The 18358-nt window shown below is 36.8% G+C and overlaps 1 protein-coding gene and 1 pseudogene across 1 annotated transcript in view; one reads left to right on the forward strand and one right to left on the reverse strand.

The window, feature by feature from the left end:
• Camkmt (calmodulin-lysine N-methyltransferase) overlaps positions 1-18358 on the forward strand; it is a 388519-nt gene that overhangs the window by 5883 nt on the left and 364278 nt on the right. Inside the window, exon 2 of the mRNA XM_076833434.1 lies at positions 15010-15182. Within this exon, the coding sequence (XP_076689549.1) occupies positions 15010-15182 (173 nt within the window). The remainder of the gene's footprint in view (positions 1-15009; positions 15183-18358) is intronic.
• LOC143380669 (cell division control protein 42 homolog pseudogene) lies at positions 4233-11703 on the reverse strand (annotated as a pseudogene).

Consider the following 18358-nt stretch of genomic DNA (forward strand, 5'->3'; position numbering starts at 1 on the left):
ATTTGCATATTTTTTCAAAATGAGAGTTTAAAACTAGTAATTTTTATTTAACTATACCACAGAAAGATTTGGGTTTAGGTTTTATTCCAGAATTATTTTTTCACACATATAAATGTGTGCTCTATACCCCATATAAGTCTGTTTTAATAGAAAAGGTTAACAACATACTATTCTTATCTTCTGAATGTGTTTTTTAAAATTAATTTTTTTATTGGTAAATTTTAATTATACATAATTGTAGGATTCACTATGACATATCTTTATTATTTATTGGTACTGGGGATTAAATTCAGGGGCACTCAACTACTGAACCACATCCCCAGCCCTATTTTGTATTTTATTTAGAGATGAGGTCTTACTAAGCAATTCATGCTTAATGCCTTGCTTTTGCTGAGGCTGGCTTTGAACTTGTGATCCTTCTGTCTCAGCTGTCCGAGCTGCTGGGATCACAGGCATGTGCCAGCTTATTATGACATATTTTTACATGCATATATTATAATTTGGTCAGTTTCATTCCTTAGTACCTTCCCTCCTCCCTTCCTCTACTCGTTTCCTTTCCAGCAATTCACATTTTTGAGAGAAAACCTGGTTGGCCTAGTTCATTATTGTTTCCAGGTTGTACAAGTTGCAGGCATTGGTGTCTAGTGCCTACTTTTTTAATTAGATGGGATCTGGAAGTCAGTGGCTCAGTAGCCATAGACGCTGTGGACGTTGAATTATTTTCCTGGGTCTCTTTACTTTTCTTGAGTCTCTTTACTTAGTAGTGAGGATGTGGCTCAGTGGTAAAGCATGCTTGCTTAGTTATTTATGAGGCCCTGGGTTGGATCCCAGCACCACCAAAAACAAAAACAAAAACTAAAACTAAAACTGAAAAACAAACAACTTACAGGAGTTCTTTTAAGACTTTTTTTCATTTCCGATTATTTTAAAGTGTAATTATTTGCTATGCTAGAAATAATTTCATTTTCTGTTTTCTACTCTTATTTATTTTATGTATTCCTAACACAGATTTGTTTTTTTAATTTAACATTTAAAAACATTGCCCATTGGGCCAGGTGTTGTGGCACACACCTAAAATCCCAGTGTCTCAGGAGGCTCAGGTAGGAGGATTGCAAGTTGTAGGCCAGCTTCAGCCTTTAACAAAGCCCTAAGCAATTTATTGAGACCCTAAACATAAACATAAAAAGAAATGGGATGTAGCTCAGTGGTGAAATGCCCCTGGGTTCAATCCCCAGAACCAAAACAAACAAACAAAAACAAACCCCTTGTTGCCTATTGGATAGATATGCACAAACTCAGCTGAGATTGTCATAGTGTTCTTTACAATATTGAAAGCTGGAATTAATCTTGTGCAAAGAACAATTTTAATTACTCAGGGATGTGTAATAGTGCTAAATGGTGGGATTCTGGGTGAATAAATTTTTACTTCTCTGTACTTAAGCTTTTTTTTTTTTTTTTAATAATGAACATAATTATTTTCAAACCATCTTTCATCTATTCCAAGATGCACATTTAAAAATTTTAACCACTTTGCAATTGGGATATGTCTATTAGTTGATGACATGCCATGGTCAAATGACATGCCATGGTTATATATTAAATATATAACATCAGAAGGAAGAAAAAATTTGAATTTTATAAATAGTAGTATTTCATATTTGATGAATAACAGTTATGGGGAGGACTTTCCATTTTGAGTTAAAACACTGATGACTCTTGACTACCAGAAAGATAATTCCATGTGAGTGATTAAAATTGTTCTTTGCACAAGATGCTATTCAGTAGATGACCTGTTATTTGAATTTGTTAATTGACAAAGTTGTTTAAAGAAGTGAATAATAAAAATGATATATATTCCAAAGTGAAGTTACAATCCAAGTGAACAAATCCTTCTAGATAAGTTCTCCAAATTTTTTAAAAATATTTTTTTAGTTGTAGATGGACACAATACCTTTATTTATTTTTATGTGGTGCTGTGTGTATCAAACCCAGTGCCTCATACATGCTAGGCAAGCGCTCTACCACTGAGCCCTAGCCCCAGCCCCAGTTCTCCAAATTTTTATAATTAACTTCCTATTGAGAGTGAAATTTTAAGCAACTTATATTCACCCCCAACTTTTTTTTTTTTTTAAATTTGAGAGGGTTGCTGTGTTACCTAGGCCTAGCCTTCAGCTTCTGGACTTAAAGTGATCTTCCTGCCTTAGCCTCCTGAGTAGCTGTGCCACCACACCTGGCTAACAACTTTCCTTTATCAGGCAAATTTATCTTTATCTTTCCAAACCATTCCACATAGTTACACAAACATTCAACCAAGTTGTGAAAGCAACAACTCTCTCTTAACATTGTTTTGTTAGCTCTTGTAGTATTTAATTGAAAAAATTAATTATTTGTCAAATATTAAAATTGTTATTTGAAGAAAAACTGGTATAAATGAGTTTGTGAAAAGGCACAATTAACTTGACAAGCATACAATCAATAGGGAAAGGCAAGAAAAGTGCTTTGGCCATCACCTTTCAGCTTACATGGCCCAGTTTGAATATTTAGTAGAATAAAGAGTGTCTGTTAATCTAGAATAGTTAAGACAGCTAGTAACTATATTTTGTGCTCTGTTCAGCCTCTGATTCTATTGTAGGAAATGAGTAAGAGACACTAGAGAAAATGGTTGTGTGTTGTACTTGTGATCTTGTACTGAGGGAGCATTTATGGCTTTTCTTAGCATTACTTAACTTCTGCAGCAATGGCTCAACAGTTTGGGTCTTCAGTGAAACCCATGCCTTTTGGAGTTTTCAAACAACCTCATATTTTTTCACTGTCTACATATTGTTTATTTTATATTGCCTTCTTGTGTTATAAATTCTCAGTAGAAAAAGAAGCAGCATTGCTCTCTCACCCCTAGTTTTTGCCATTTTAGGAAGCTACTATGTTTAGGTATGATCTCATGGCTTTAGTTAAGACTCCAAATATTATTTATAAAGTTTATATCCTTCTTGCTCTGAACTGAATTCAAGGGTATTTTCTTTTTCTTCTTTTTTTTTTTTTTGAAGGGTTTTTGTTTGTTTAATACATCTGAAAAGAATGCATATACAAAGAATTGAGACAGGAAAAAGCATTGGTTCAACACTAATGAATCTACAAGTTTTAGGATTTGGGGAAGGTGGAAAAAGATTATCTAAACATTTTTAAAAACTGGAAACTGCAACCAAATAAGCTGGAAAAAAAAATCCCTATTAACACTTATGAAGAGTCTCCACAATCAAGACTCTTGCCATGATTTTCATTAAAGAATATCAGTGGGCTAGGGGGGCCTCATATGCAAAACAGAAATAAGGGGATTCCCAACTGGTCAATCCCCTTGTTGGTAAATGTTCTCCCACCCCATCCACCACCAGCTTCTTTATGAAGCAGGCCCACATCCTCAAACCTGAAAGGATGCCAATCATCCTGCAGGCATCTGTCTTCTAGCACCACCCCTCATAATTCCTCTGTGTGTCAGGTCTTCAGCTGGGTTCTAGGACCACCACACAGTGAGTTGCAAATGTATGCTAAGTATATAAAACAATGACTGACAGGGGAAAAAAATGTTTTTTAATTACAAACCAAATTCATTTGGTGTATTTCAAAAGGTGCAATACTTTTCTTCATTTATCAATGAAAGAAGTTAGAAATGAACCCTCCCCCCGCTCCAAAAAAAAAAAAAAAAAAAAAAAACCCAGCAAATGGCAAACAAATTTCCTTGAAAGTCACAGTCACATATAGAGTGCATCCTAGAAAAGAGGAGGGGCAAGACAGCTGCCACCCATTTTCATGAATTTCATCAAATACTGGATCTACTCAAGGGTGGAGAGAAAAGGCAACTTTCAAAAAGGAGTATATTATTAAACGGGGCATTTACTATACTCTTTCCTAAGAGCACCAGGTGGGGAACACATTTTCTAAACTAGATCTAGGGAGTGGAATGTGGAATCAATTTGTCCTCCTCTCCTAAGGGCTGTCCATCAGTTAATTAAAAAAAAAAAAAAAGACTAAAAAATAAACCCCACACACACTCCCCCCCAACCAAAAGGGGGGGGCAAAAGTGTCCCAGATTACTCATTACTCTCCAGGTTGGAACCAGGGAACCGCTTCAACAAATTAGTCTGTTACAAAGTCATCACAGGCATGCCTTGCTCTTAAACAAACAAAAAGTGGTTTGGTTTTTTTTTTTTTTTTAAACAACAAAAACTAGTACATATCACTTTCTGACAATACACAATTACTCAAAATTAACTAGTATGGCAGGGTGGGGGGGGCATACCTATGGGCCTTGTCTCACATGAGTGCATGTGGGTAGGTGCAGGGCATTTGTCATTATTGCAGAAACGAATTTTAATTTTTAATCTTTAGTTTGATTTAAACATTGCTTTTAGTATGATGCCGACACCAGCTGTGCAGAAAGGACTCTGAAGAGATGTTCATAGCAGCACACACCTGCGGCTCTTCTTCGGTTCTGGAGGCTCCAGGGCAGCCAATATTGCTTCATCAAACACATTCTTTAGGCCTTTCTGTGTGAGTGCAGAACACTCCACATACTTGACAGCCTTCAGATCACGGGCCAGCTTTTCAGCAGTTTCTGGAGTGATAGGCTTGTTTGTTCTTGGCAAGTTTCTCGATAGTAGATGGGTCATCTCTGAGATCAATTTGGGTCCCGACAAGCAAGAAAGGAGTCTTTGGACAGTGGTGAGTTATCTCAGGCACCCACTTTTCTTTCACATTTTCAAATGAGGATGGAGAGACCACTGAAAAACAGACTAGAAATACATCTGTTTGTGGATAACTCAGCGGTCGTAATCTGTCATAATCCTCTTGCCCTGCAGTATCAAAAAATTCAAGAGTATACGGCTCTCCACCAATCATAACTGTGACTGCATAGTTGTCAAAAACAGTTGGTACATATTCGGATGGAAATTTGTTTGTTGTGTAGTAGGATATCAGGAGGCATGTTTTACCAACGGCACCATCGCCCACAACAACCACTTAATTGCATTGCGGAAATAGTTTTGTATCCACTTTAAATATTTCAAATTTGATGACCTCAGCTTCTCCCTCAAGGGTGTTTTCTAACCCTTTGTTTTCGTTTCTACCCTCACATAACTACTTTTCTCAAGTTGTTTATTGTTGAATTGGGCGAATGGAGTAAGGAGAATATCTTAGTGTCTTGAACTTACTTTACGTTTTATTGCAGAACATCTAACACTGTTTTGGCGCAGTGGAAAGAGCTCTGACATCAGCCACATCTAGAGCTTAATCCAGGCCTTGGCCTACCACTTACTATTTGCCTCTTTATTGGTATTCTGTATCAAGTATGTAGATCTCTGTGGAATGTACTTTTTTTTAAACTTTATTCTTTGTTTTATATACCTACTTTTGCTTCCCATTTTTCTTTCTCATCTACATTTCATCAAGTGTTATTTTGTTGTGTTGTGGATCTTCTTAATCCCATGTTCATTCCTTTTGTAGCAGGTGTGACATAAATAAACCTCCTGTACATGGTGGGAATTTGGGTAACTTTTAACTCTCTAAGCCTTATTTATTTATTAAGTGGTCATCATAACTCATACTTTGGAAGGTTATTTTGAGGATATGAGAAAATGAATGTAATATATTTGTGTCAGAATCTGCCACATCATAGACTCAAAATGAATACTAAGTATTTTTATCATTATGATTTTTCCTAGTTATTGTATTCTCTTTGGAGCTTCTATGATGGGCTTTTTTTTAAAAAAAATAGTATTATTTTATTTTTTAACAGAAGTGTAACCTCTTCTCCTTATTTTTATTCCCTCTTTTTAACATGGTTGAAGTAATATAGAATCTTAAATGCTTTCCCTCTGGCTTTGTTTGATTCTCCTTGATCTGTCTTCTGTCTTGAGATCTGGATAGACCTAATTCTTCTTCCTTTGAAAAATTTTTGGAGAAAATCCTAACTTTTGACTCATGATTTTAGAAATTCTAGCCCAGGGACAACTGGACGTGTTGCTTTTTGGCCTCTGATGGGGATGCTGTGGAGCAATGGCGGGGCGTGTGATGGATCAGAAGGCTTACTTCATGGCAGGAAGCAAGAGAAAGCTCCACAGTCCCCATTGAGGGCACACTCTCAGTGACCCAAGGACTTCTCACTTAGCCTCTTCTCCTGAAGGTTGCACTGTCGACAGCCATCCATGGGCTGTCTGTGGACTGCATCAGCATCACAGCCTACTGAATAGGAGAATCTGGTGTCTGGGAATTTCCAGTGAACATTTCCTCTGGCTGACTGTCCACACACAATGTGAGCCCTGTTCAAGCTCTGCTCAAGGTCCCACACAGCACAGGGGACCGTGACAGTGACCTACTGCAGCTGCACAGCCCCTCTGAGATGGGTGTGACCTGCCAAGATGCCAGTCAACCTGCTAACCACAAGACATTAGGAAGAGAGAGAGTGAGAGAGAGAGAGAGAGAAAATGAGAATTTAAAAAAATTTTTATTTTTCAGTTTTCGGCGGACACAACATCTTTATTTTATTTGTATGTGGTGCTGAGGATGGAACCCAGCGCCCCGCGCATGCCTTGAGTCACATCCCCAGCCCAACACAGGAGCCATTTTCTAATTGTCTAGCTCCAGCTCCTGTGTGGACTGAACCTATCAGAGGCTCCATCTTTTGAACAAAAAGACTTTGTCTTTTGTTCTTCACTAAACTTTATTTAGTGTTCTTCACTAAAGTTAATTCTAAACTTTAATTTCTTAGGTAGCTTACATCCTCCTAAACAGGAAGAAGAACCCCTAAGGAGGCACTGGATGCTTGCCCATATTCCACCACCTCCCAATAATGTCACCTTGGGGATCAAGCCTTTAACACATGGGCCTTTAGGGGACATTTAGTATCCACACCATACCATTCCTCTGTCTGACCTGCTATATCCTGGCGTTCTTAAATACCTGTCTCTGATGGGGCTTTGGTTTTTCTTTTCTCCCCACTGATGGCACTTAGATTCTCCTAGTCTCTGTGTCCTTTTGGATTTTTGCTAGTTTTGTTCCCTTTCTAATATTTTAGGGAGTTTTGGGAGGGATAGGAGATAACTGTATATGTGTTTTGTCCACCTTGTTTAGCACAAAGTGAGTTTATTGAGCACTGACTCTAAGGAGAAACTTCTTATGAGGTATAGATTGTCTTTTATAATTTTTACCAGTGGCTTTCATTGTACAGCTGTTGTGTGTCAGGTACTTTATTAGCAGCTGCAAGGCAAACATTATTGTTCCTTTTTATAGCAGAAGAGACTGGGCTAAAAGGATTGTAAAGATGCTTATACTCATGCAACTATCAAGGGACAGGTTTTCTACAAGGGCCCTTGCTCATTTTCTGAGTGACACTGCTTATAGAAAATATTGGTTAATAGGACTCTCATGTACTTATGTTCAGTTTAGTTAGTTCTGAAGTGAACAGTTCAGATTAATAAAAGAGTCTTTGTGTTTAGTTGCATACAGTGTTTATCTGATGGGCCTAGGGTCCCTAGAACTCAGTGCTTTTTTTTTTTTTTCTCATCTTCTGGGAACATTTTGACATAATCTTATTTGCTATGACATTGATCTTAGATTAAATTGTTCATTGATTTAGAGGAATAATAAAATAACTTTGAGCAATTTCCTTTACTCCAGATAATTCCATTTGAATATTATTTAATTATATACATAGGGGTTGGAAGGAGACATTCTAGAAGTGGTAGATGATAAGGTTATTAACTTGATGGGAGATTTTCTTATCTTCTCAGCTCACAAAGCTATAGATATTATTCATTTCCTTAAAAATATCTGGATCTTAATTTAAGCTATTTTCCCCTCAAGATATATTCATACCGCAACATTTTCTTGCATGGTTTGAAACTCAGTTTGCACCTTCTAAACATAAAAATTATGACATTGTTGGTATAAGGGTTCCTTTTCAGAGAATAGTAACCATTGTAGCTGCTTTTGAGTAGAAAGGATATTTAGTAGAGTGAATCAAGCATTTACAGACTCACTGGAGGGACGGGAGAAGCAGCCTAAGAATGAGTCCCTAGAATAACACAAAGCTGGCCTGCCAAGATTGGGAAGAGCCTGAAGGTGGCTCTAAGATCACAAGACTTAGCTATGATCTCTATTGATAAGAAAGCTGCTGCCAGGACTACAGACTATAGAAACACACCTTCCCTGCCATGTCTGTACCTGCAGAAGTGATGCCACTGTGCTGCTTCTCACCTGTCATTCAATGAAAAGCAATATTGTGACCTTTGCTAAAGCTGTTGCCAAAGAACAAAACAGCTTTACAAATATTCTTGCTAGTACCATCTTTTCTTATTTCATTTCACATGTTAGTGCACCTGATTGGCTAAACCAAAATCTGAAACTCGGACTCCTAGGGATTTTGGGAAATGAAGTTTCTAGCTTTCTAACTCCAATATAGGAAGGTATCTTAGAAGTTGGAATGGATATTTGTGGCTGGTCTACCATAGTCTCTCTAAGCAGAGGTGTTAAGAGTCCTTAGACTGCTTGGTTGTTAACCCTGGCTTTACCTCTTACTAGCGCTCTGATCTTGGGCAAGTTACATAAGCTTTCTGTGTCTCGGTTTCCTCTCTCAGTGAGTATTTATCTAATAGGGTTCTTTGAGGATTTAATGAATATAGTAAGATTTGCATTAATTCTTACACATTTGGTGTAATTTTCTTTTGGGCAATCTGGGACTGGAGTTTTCTTTGCAGTAGGATTTTTATTTACAAATTCAATTTTTAAAATAGAAATATTCAGATTTCAAAAATTTCTTCTTGTGTCAGTTTGGTGGTTGTGTTTTCAAGGATTTTGATTCATTCCATCTAAATGTTTTTAAATTTTTTTTTGTTTAGTTGTAGTTGGACACAATGCCTTTATTTTATTTATTGTTATGTGGTGCTGAGGATCAAGCACAGCACCTCCCGCATTCTAGGTGAGTGCTCTACCACTGAGCCACAACCCCAGCCCCTCCATCTAAATTTTCTAGGTTAATTTTCATAATGTATTTTTTCTATTATTTTTTAATGACAACAGCATCTATACTGATCTCCCTATGTATCATATTGATATTTACACCTCTTTTTTTCTTATTGGCCTTATCAAGGATTTATTAGTTTCGTTAATCTTTCAAAGAAATGACTTTTATTATTGTCAATTCTCCCTGCTTTATGTTTGCTTTCTACATCACTAACTTCTACTTTTTTGGGATTTAATTTGGTGCTTTTCCTGATTTTTACAATGAATACCATTTTAGTCAGCTTTTTTGCTGCTGTGACTGAAAGACCCGACCAGAACAATTATAGAAGAGGAAAAGTTTATTTGAGGGCTCTTGGTTTCAGGGGTCTTAGACCATAGAAGGCCAGCTCCATTCCTCAGGGCTTGAGGTGAGGCTGAACATCATGGTGGAAGAGTGTGGCAGAGGGAATTGGCTCACATGATCATCAGAAAGGAGGGAGGGAGGGAGGGAGGGAGAGAGAGAGAGAGAGAGAGAGAGAGAGAGAGAGAGAGAGAGAGAGAGAGAGATATCTTCACTTGTCACATACATATATATACCCCTAGCCAAGCCCCATGTCCCACCTCCTCCAGCCAGACCCTACCTTGCCTTCCGTTACCACTGAGTTAATTCCATCAGGTGATTAATTCACTGATTGGTGAATCAGTTCTCCTCTGAACCCTTTCACATTATCTCATACGTGAGCTTTTGGGGGGACACCTCCCATCCAAACCATAACAAATACTAATCAGCTTTTGACCTTTCCATAAATTTCTCTGTAAGCGTATGTTGAGTTGTATTTCAAATGTTTTGAAGTGTATTTTTATCCAGATACTTTTGAATTCCCATTGCGTTTTTTTCCTTTTCTTTGGCTCATGTGATTTAGAAGTATGTTTCTTATCTATGTATTTCCAAATATATATGACCTTTCAGTTATCTTTTATTTTTTTTAAGAAAATACTTTATATTTTGAAAATTTTTCCATCAGGAGAAATATTGACATATTCACAGCTGGAGAGAATAATAGTATGATAATCTCAGGTGTGCATAAGCTTCAACAATTTTTATCCCATGATCAACTTTGTTTCCTTTCTATTCTACTACTTCTTCCCCACTAGTTTATTTTGAAGCAAATCTCAGATATACTATAATTTTTCTATAAGTATTTCACTATCTCTAAAGGATGAAATTAACAAAATACAATCACAATTATATTAAACTCAGACTATTCCATTGATATCATGAAATATCTGGTCAGTTTTCAAAATTTCCCAACTGTCTTATAGTTGTTCTTAACAACTTGATTATTATTAAGCCTCATAAATCTTTTTAAACTGTACATTTCCTCTTTATTGACTTTTTTCACCTTTACCATTTAATTATTGAAGAAACTTTTTATTTTTTACCACCAAGGAATAACAGATGTTTGTGGAGATTGATATGTAATCTGATTTGAATATTACATGATTTATACATGTATGAAGCATGTGGTACCCCATAAATATGCATAATTTTATGTTTTTGTGTATCAGTTAAAATATTTAAATAAAAATATAAAAATAAAAACTCTTATATGTAATAAGAATTGTAATGCATTCCGCTGTCATAACATAAATAAAAAATAAATTTAAAAAAAAAAGGAGCTGAGGAAACAATCACTTGAGCTTACACATGGCCAGAAACAGTTTGTGTACCCAGTAGCCACTAAATAGGGTAGAGGGGTTGGAGGGAAATGGAGGAGGAATGGGGTTAGAAATGATGGTGGAATGTGATGAACATTATTATCCAAAGTATGTGTATAAAGACACAAATTGGTGTGAATATAATTTGTATACAACCAGAGATATGAAAAATTGTGCTCTATATGTGTAATAAGAATTACAATGCATTCTGCTGTCATATATAAATAAAAAAAGAAAAGAAAAGAAAAACATGATTTGAATTTTGCTAATTGTTGAGGGCCACAATCAAGTCAATATGGCGCCTGGCACTTTGCCAGGAGGAGTGGTTTGTGAAGTAACGCCAGCGAGTCATTAAGATGATGAGGATTCCTTAATGACTGACTGTTGTATCTAGATGATGTTAATTAAGTTAAGCTGTGTGTAATTAGTTAAGTATATATACCTCTGCTGTCCTGTAATAAAGTGGCTCCCGCTGTTTCAATCTTCACAAGTTGCTTGACACCTCCTGGTTATTTTGCCCAGCCAGACTGTGGCAAATGGTGGCCCATACGGGGAGCCCCGGGACGCTCGGGGGTAAGTGACAAGGTAGGCTGCCCGTCCTTAGAAATAGGACGGGAGCAAAGCTGCTTGTCCCTAGAAGCAGATAGGGCAAGAGGAAGGATGGCCATTTTAAGAAAATTGAGAAGATTGATACAGTGTGTTTTTGTCTTGTTTTGTCTTGGTGTGTTGTATTGTCTTTGTTATGAAAATATGGGATCAGAAGTTAGTGAAGGTCAGACCAAGGGGGTGTTAAGTAAATTGCTGAAGGAAGGAGGCACCCCAGTAAAACCAAGAACAGTTAGGACATACGTTGATAAAGCCCAGGAACTCTAGTCAGAAAGAGGAAGAAAGTTCAGAGGAGGAAGGACTATCAGGAAAGGAGTTGCAACAAAAGGCTATTACTAAATACTTTTTGTTACCGGAGGGTGCGTGAAGCGGTGCGCCGGCTGCCATGTGCGAGAGCCAGTCACAGCGCAGCAGGGACTTTCCAAGCGGCGGCAGCCACCGGCCTTTCCCTGCCCCCCGCCTGGGGAGCGGGATGCCACTGCTGGGAGCCCAAACCCAGACCTGACCTGGAGGCACAGTCTCGCAGGCTCTTGCTCCCTGTACCCAGTGGCAGTTTGAGTCTGGGACACTCCCCAGGGCCGTCTGGGGCTGCCCGGGGATGGGACGCTACAGCTGGTGGCAGAAGACTGAAGTTTGTCTGTTTCCAATGCCAATAACTAATGAGTCGTCAGTTTTTTCCCTATTTGCTGCAGGTGCTGCCATGGGACTCCTTGCTATTCCTGTGGATAAATGCAGGGTTAGCAATATCTTAAATCCATGGCAGCTGATATCCAGAACTCCAGTTTAGCTACAATGGTTCTCCCACACCTGGAGGCTAATGATTAATGAGCACCATTGAGGCCTATTTCAAATGTAAAAAACCTTGAGATAATGTACTGAATTGTTCAGAGGGTTGTTTTCTTGGTGCCTGCTGGAATGCTACACGATTTTCTTTAGCCATCATTGCCAGAGTTCCTGCCTTCGACCCAGTGCCGGTGAGGACAAGGGTGGAGGGATTTCTAGTGTTGCTGAAAACCAAATGAGACTTCGGAATCACAGCTACCATCATCACAGCTGTTGCTGTTTCTGCTGCTGCTGCAACGGATTCTGCAATGGCTATCACACAAACTGTAAAAACAGATGCATCATTGAATGGTGTGACTCAGCAGGTGATGCTCAGTTAAGGAGTCGATTTACTTTGGGAGGAAATGGTCATATTAATGGATTCCTCTGCTTTGAACTGCTTTCGGAACTTGCCTGGACTAAATTCACAATGCATGTAAGTGACACAATCTGTTGATGCAGCGAATTGTGGTAGTACCGGGGTATATTTGCTGATGGTGACATCAATGGTACAATTTTTCCAAAAGGAGCCATCAATTGACTTGGTATCATGGCATTTTGTATCCTTCCCCTTCTGCTTATAGCAGGTTATCCACAAGTATGGCTAAGTGTGTTGGGCCAGTAGTCAAAGATGGGTAAGATCCAATTACAATGGTACCAACCTAAGACAGGAGGCTGACGATTTGAGATCAGACCATCCAATGACGGGTAAGGACCATATGTAGTATTGGACAACCTAAACAGGCACGGTCCCTAAGCCACATACTTGTTGTTTAATTAAACAAAAGGGGGAGATGTTGAGGGCCACAATCAAGTCAAGATGGCACCTGGCACTTTGCCAGGAGGAGTGGTTTGTGAAGTAACGCCAGTGAGTCATTAAGATGATGAGGATTCCTTAATGACTGACTGCTGTATCTAGATAATGTTAATTAAGTTAAGCTGTGTGTAATAAGTATATATACCTCTGCTGTCCTGTAATAAAGTGGCTCCCACTGTTTCAGTCTTCACAAGTTGCTTGTCACCTCCCGGTTATTTTGCCCAGCCAGACTGCAGCAGCTAATGGTACCTTAATGGTGTTTTAAAATTGTTCCTCTATCCCTTGCTTGCACTTTCTAGTTCATAAAAGTTTATTCTATGGAGGATATAGAGGCTTGATCATATTCAGATTTGATGTTTTTCATTTTGTTAAATGGCCAATATAGTAATGGTGTGTATTTATTACATAATCACAGTGATATCTATTCCCTCCTTTCCTTCCTTCCTTTCTTCCTTCCTTCCTTCCTTCCTTCCTTCCTTCCATCCTGAGGATTGAATCCAGAGCCTTGCATGTGCTAGGCAAATGCTCCACCACTGAACTAGATCTCTATCCCTTTTTATTTCTTATTTTGAGATGGATTCTTGCCGAGTTGCCCAGGTAGCTTTGAATTTGTGATCTTTCTTCCTTGGCCTTCCAAGTAGCTATAATTACAGGTGTGGGCCACCATGCCTCCTCCTCCTCCTCCTCCTTTTTTTTTTTTTCTGGTGCTAAGGATTGAACCCAGGGCCTTGTGCATTTAAGGCAAGCACTCTACCAACTGAGCTATATCCCCAGCCCTATTTCTCTTCTTAATGATGATGACTTAGGGTCATTAATTGACAAGGAGTTGGAAAATGGTGGTATTCTAATTTTGTCATTCTTTATTTTTCGCTTGAGATTGTGCTATAAGAAAAATTTTCCTTATCTTCTATTTAGTTACCTTCAGTTACAGTTTCTAGAGGAAAGACATAAATACTTGATTCTTTTTTCTATTTACTAGTTTTCAAAACAATAAGTTGGTTTTCTGACCTCAAATGGTCATCAATGAGGTATTTAAAAATGCTGTTGTCAAATAATATTGTTTTGTATTTATCATATATTGTATTTATTACATCTATTAATATTCCTACTATCCTGTCTTTGGCCAGGATAGTAGGAATATTCAAATTGGCTCCTGTCTCCTTTTGACATAAAATATAATTTTTTATAGCTTTCTTATTTTCTCATGTGCAGGATGTTCCAGGCTCATTTTATACAATCCCTGCTATTTCTCCAATGGGTCTTAATTTGTTTTAGTAAAATAATTTTTATAATCTAGGTACTAGGCATACCTATAAGTTTAATAATTGTTTTAGACCTTTTCAGTGCTGCAGATATAGGCAATAAAGTTTTTTAAAAATATATGCATCATTAGTTTTTATTATACTTCCGTTTTGATCCATAGCTACAAGATTTTTACTTAACCTCATCTCAATATTACAACTGTTATCTCTTTTTTTTTTTTTGCTTAAAAATCTGGCTTTTAAAATGACACCAACAAAATTAGTCATTTGATTTATCCCAGAAAACACACACACACACACACACACACACACACACACACACACACGCGCGTGCGCACGCGCACCTGCATACATGCACACACACGGTTCATAATAACATACCTGTCCCTGCCGAGGTAAGTCTGAACTTCAACTTTTACCCTCTTCCATACTTACAAAGGTGCGGCTTATCTTCTCCATTCTTTTTTCTGGAATTGACAGATGTTCCCAGGAGAAAATGCCCCTAGAGAAAAGCCATGCTTACCTCTCTATATTTCCTTTTAAGACATTATACTGGTAAATCATCACTATCTTCTTTGCTGTCTGATGTCTTCAAGTATATTTTAAAATATTGTGTATATTTTTTATTTTTCATTTTTTTTGTCATCTTTTTAAGTTGTGTTCAGCAGGAGTTTGTCTGAATTATCTAATCCACCTTTGTTGGAAGTGAAAGTCCCTTCATCACTTGTTTTGAACACTTAACTTATGATACGTTTATATAATATGACTTCAATATTTGATTTTATTTGAAAGGTTCTGAGGCAGAAGCACCTGGATGATTGCCTGCGACGTGTGTCTGTAAGAAGATTTGAATCATTTAATCTGTTTTCAGTAACAGAAGCCAAGAAAACAGAAACTGAAGAGGAGGCTGGTACATGGGTCCAATATACAAGTGTCTTCTATCCTGAATATCGTATCTTCTTAAGGTAACTATTATTCTAGTTAAGATTTTTTAAAACTGTTTTTTCTCTTGAAGTAGAAAACAATCTACCCATTCCCATTACTCCTTTTATTGAATTTTAGGCAGTCTTTACTTATTCTTTATTTTAGGTATTGCAACTTTGTGTTAGAGAATTCTGCGGCTTAAAGTAGGTCTTCTGTATTTTCAGACTAGAGGGAAAAAAAAAATCCTCAGGAATATGGTAGCATTTGAGGACAAAGTGGGTTGCAAATCAAAGGGTTCAGTTTAACTGTTCCCTCCTAGCATTCGATTATGACAAAAAGCCAAGTTCTTTTTGAGGCAAAGGAGGCTGAAAGTAAAAAGAGAATTTTTCCAAGTAACTCTTCAAGTAGTAGTTATCTGAAAAATCAAGCTTTGCTATTTTTCCCATTCATGTTTTGTCACTTTCAGAATAGAATGTGAAGAATAGGAGGAGAAAATTCCGCTGAAAACACTGATATTGTGAGAAGCACACAGACTGTTCTGGCTTTAAAAAATCTTAGAAAAGAGACAAGAGAATTGCAAACTGAAGTAACAAGATACCACTGTTACTGAATTAATTTTCTCTCCCAGTTATATTCTAGCATGTTGCAATAATACTGTAGTTGTTTCATTTTATAAAATCTGCCTTTTCTGATGGAATTTCACATTTTGAAAGGGAGGGAGGAGCACGTTTATAGTTATTATAAGCAGAGCAAAAAAACATTTTTAGTAGAAATGTGACTTTCTAAGCCTTAGGTAAGGCTAGGAATAATTTTAAGAAAAAAAATTTCACAAAGAATATCAATTTTTAGTATGTTTCTTGAACTTAGTTTAAAATATCTGTTTTAAAAAGCACCATAATAGCTGAAAATTTTGGATTTGAATAAAATTGACTAGGACGGGCTAGGAAGAAAAATTAGGATCTGGTTCCATAATATTTGTTTTATGGAAACCACCAAATGAAAGAGACAAATTTGGGGATTTGTGAGTTTTTCTTTATGTTCATTATAAAATTCTAATTGGAGTACCTCAATGACCTTGTACTCTGTTGGAAATAATAGGTTCAGTCCTTTGTAAAGAAGGAAAGAAAAGTGCATTAAACACTTACTTACTATGTTCCAAGTACAGAGCTAGGTGCTTTGATGTATTTTGTTTCATGTAATCCTGATGATAATTCTGGAAAACAGGAATAAAGATAATTAAACAGTGGGAAGATAGTATTTGTAAGGAAATTAAAAAGAAGGACTAACAGAGTGATCCAGTCGGAGTTTTCAGGTATAAACTTAAAACTTCTGTATCCACTGGTAGTAAGTGTAAATCGTAGCAAGAATAATTTCCTGCTATATTTAAGACCCGTATAAAGTTGGCCAGGGAAATATGAAATTTTCTGTTCTTGAATCTTACAAAACTTAGGTCTGGATTAACTGTCTAATAGAAATAATACTGACTTAAAATTATTTGGAATGCAGGCTATTGAGTAAATGGAAATTCCTTTCCAAAGCGTGGTTTTTAGTGATATATTTATGAAAAATACATGTATGTATGTATGTATACACACACATGAGATGTATATGATGTATATGTCAGTGACTACTGAGTTAAGGAAAGAAGACAAGTAACTGAACTAAAATTTTGGTCTCAAGAGCTGCCAAGACCTTTTCTTTCTTTGCATTCTACGTAGTAACCCTCCATGTTAATAGAGCAAAAATAGCAATATCTTTATTTTTTATTTTTTTTGTAGTTGTAGATGACAGCATGCTTCTATTTTATTTGTGTATTGTTATGCGTGCTATGAATCAGACCCAGTGCCTCACACATACTAGGCACGTGCTCTGCCACTGAGCTACAGCCCAGCCCCAAAATAGCAATATCTAAACATGGAATTCTAGAGCTGAATGCAATATTAGCATAAATTTTAAAAAATCATAACAACATTAATAATGACTGGCAATTGATGCTTACTATGTGACCACGCTATTGTGAGTGGTTTCCATGTATCAGTATTTAATCCACACAATAGCCCTGTCAGGTTAATATCGTCATCCTCATTTTACAGATATGTAAAGTGAAGCACAGAAAGGTTAAATAACTTGGTTGAGGTCACATCGCCAGTAGATAATTGTGCCTGTATTAAAACCCAAGTGGTCTGGTTCTGCAGCCTGTACTTACAAAAACAAACAAAACCCCTACCAAACCCCCGTTTATTTTGAAATAATTATAGATTTGTAGCAGTTTGTACAGTGTCTTCTATATAGCCTTCATCCAGCTCTCTCCATTGATAACATTATATACATTTTTTAGAAAAATTTTATGTGGTGCTAGGGATTGAACCTGGGCCTTATGCATGTGAGGCAAGCACTCTACCAACTGAGCTGTGTGTTCCCAACCCGATAATATTGTATACATGGATACACAGCCTGAACTTTTAGTTTTTACACTATCCTTCCTCTTATGAGAGAATTCATACATTTTACAGATGAAGAAATTGAGACTCAGATAAGTTAATTTCTTCATTGATTATTCTTAGCATTCCATTTCTTTCTTCATAATCTTGTTATAGTAAAGGAAATTGCTGAAATTACTAAATTAATTACCTAAGGGAAAATTTCTGCCAAAAATAGTTCATTGATTCTGGGTATGAATTTTGTTCACATTGATTTCTTACATATTTATCACTTTTGCTTGTTTTCTGTTATCTGCCCATTATGAATCTTCACTCTTATTCCTTTTATATCTGCATCAATTATTTTCAATCTGTTTCTGATCACATTTCTTTAGGTAGCACTCTTCAGTATTGTGTTATAGACATACTAAAAGTTTTTTTTTTTTTTAATTTTTTAAAATTACTTGCAACAGTCAAAAGAAGAGAAGTGGTTTAGAAAGTAAGAGGGTAAATAACTAGATGTTTGATTACAAAGTATGGTTGTACTTTGTTACTCTGTTATTAAAAGGTGTATAAGCTGTAGCTTTAGTTAAAACTTAGATCATTATTTTTTGTTAGCTTTATATGATAATATTTAAAATGAAGGAATAAAAGAATTTCCCTTAATGACTTTTAATCAGAAACATAAGACTAGACAGTACAGAAGTTAGATTCTGAAATCCCCAAGATCTGTTACCATTTCTATATATGGATGGCCAACTCTTTGTTCAAAAGTTTGAGAGTTAGGAAATTAAAAT

This window comes from Callospermophilus lateralis, chromosome 14 (genome assembly GCF_048772815.1).
Source record: "Callospermophilus lateralis isolate mCalLat2 chromosome 14, mCalLat2.hap1, whole genome shotgun sequence".
Taxonomy (NCBI): domain Eukaryota; kingdom Metazoa; phylum Chordata; class Mammalia; order Rodentia; family Sciuridae; genus Callospermophilus; species Callospermophilus lateralis.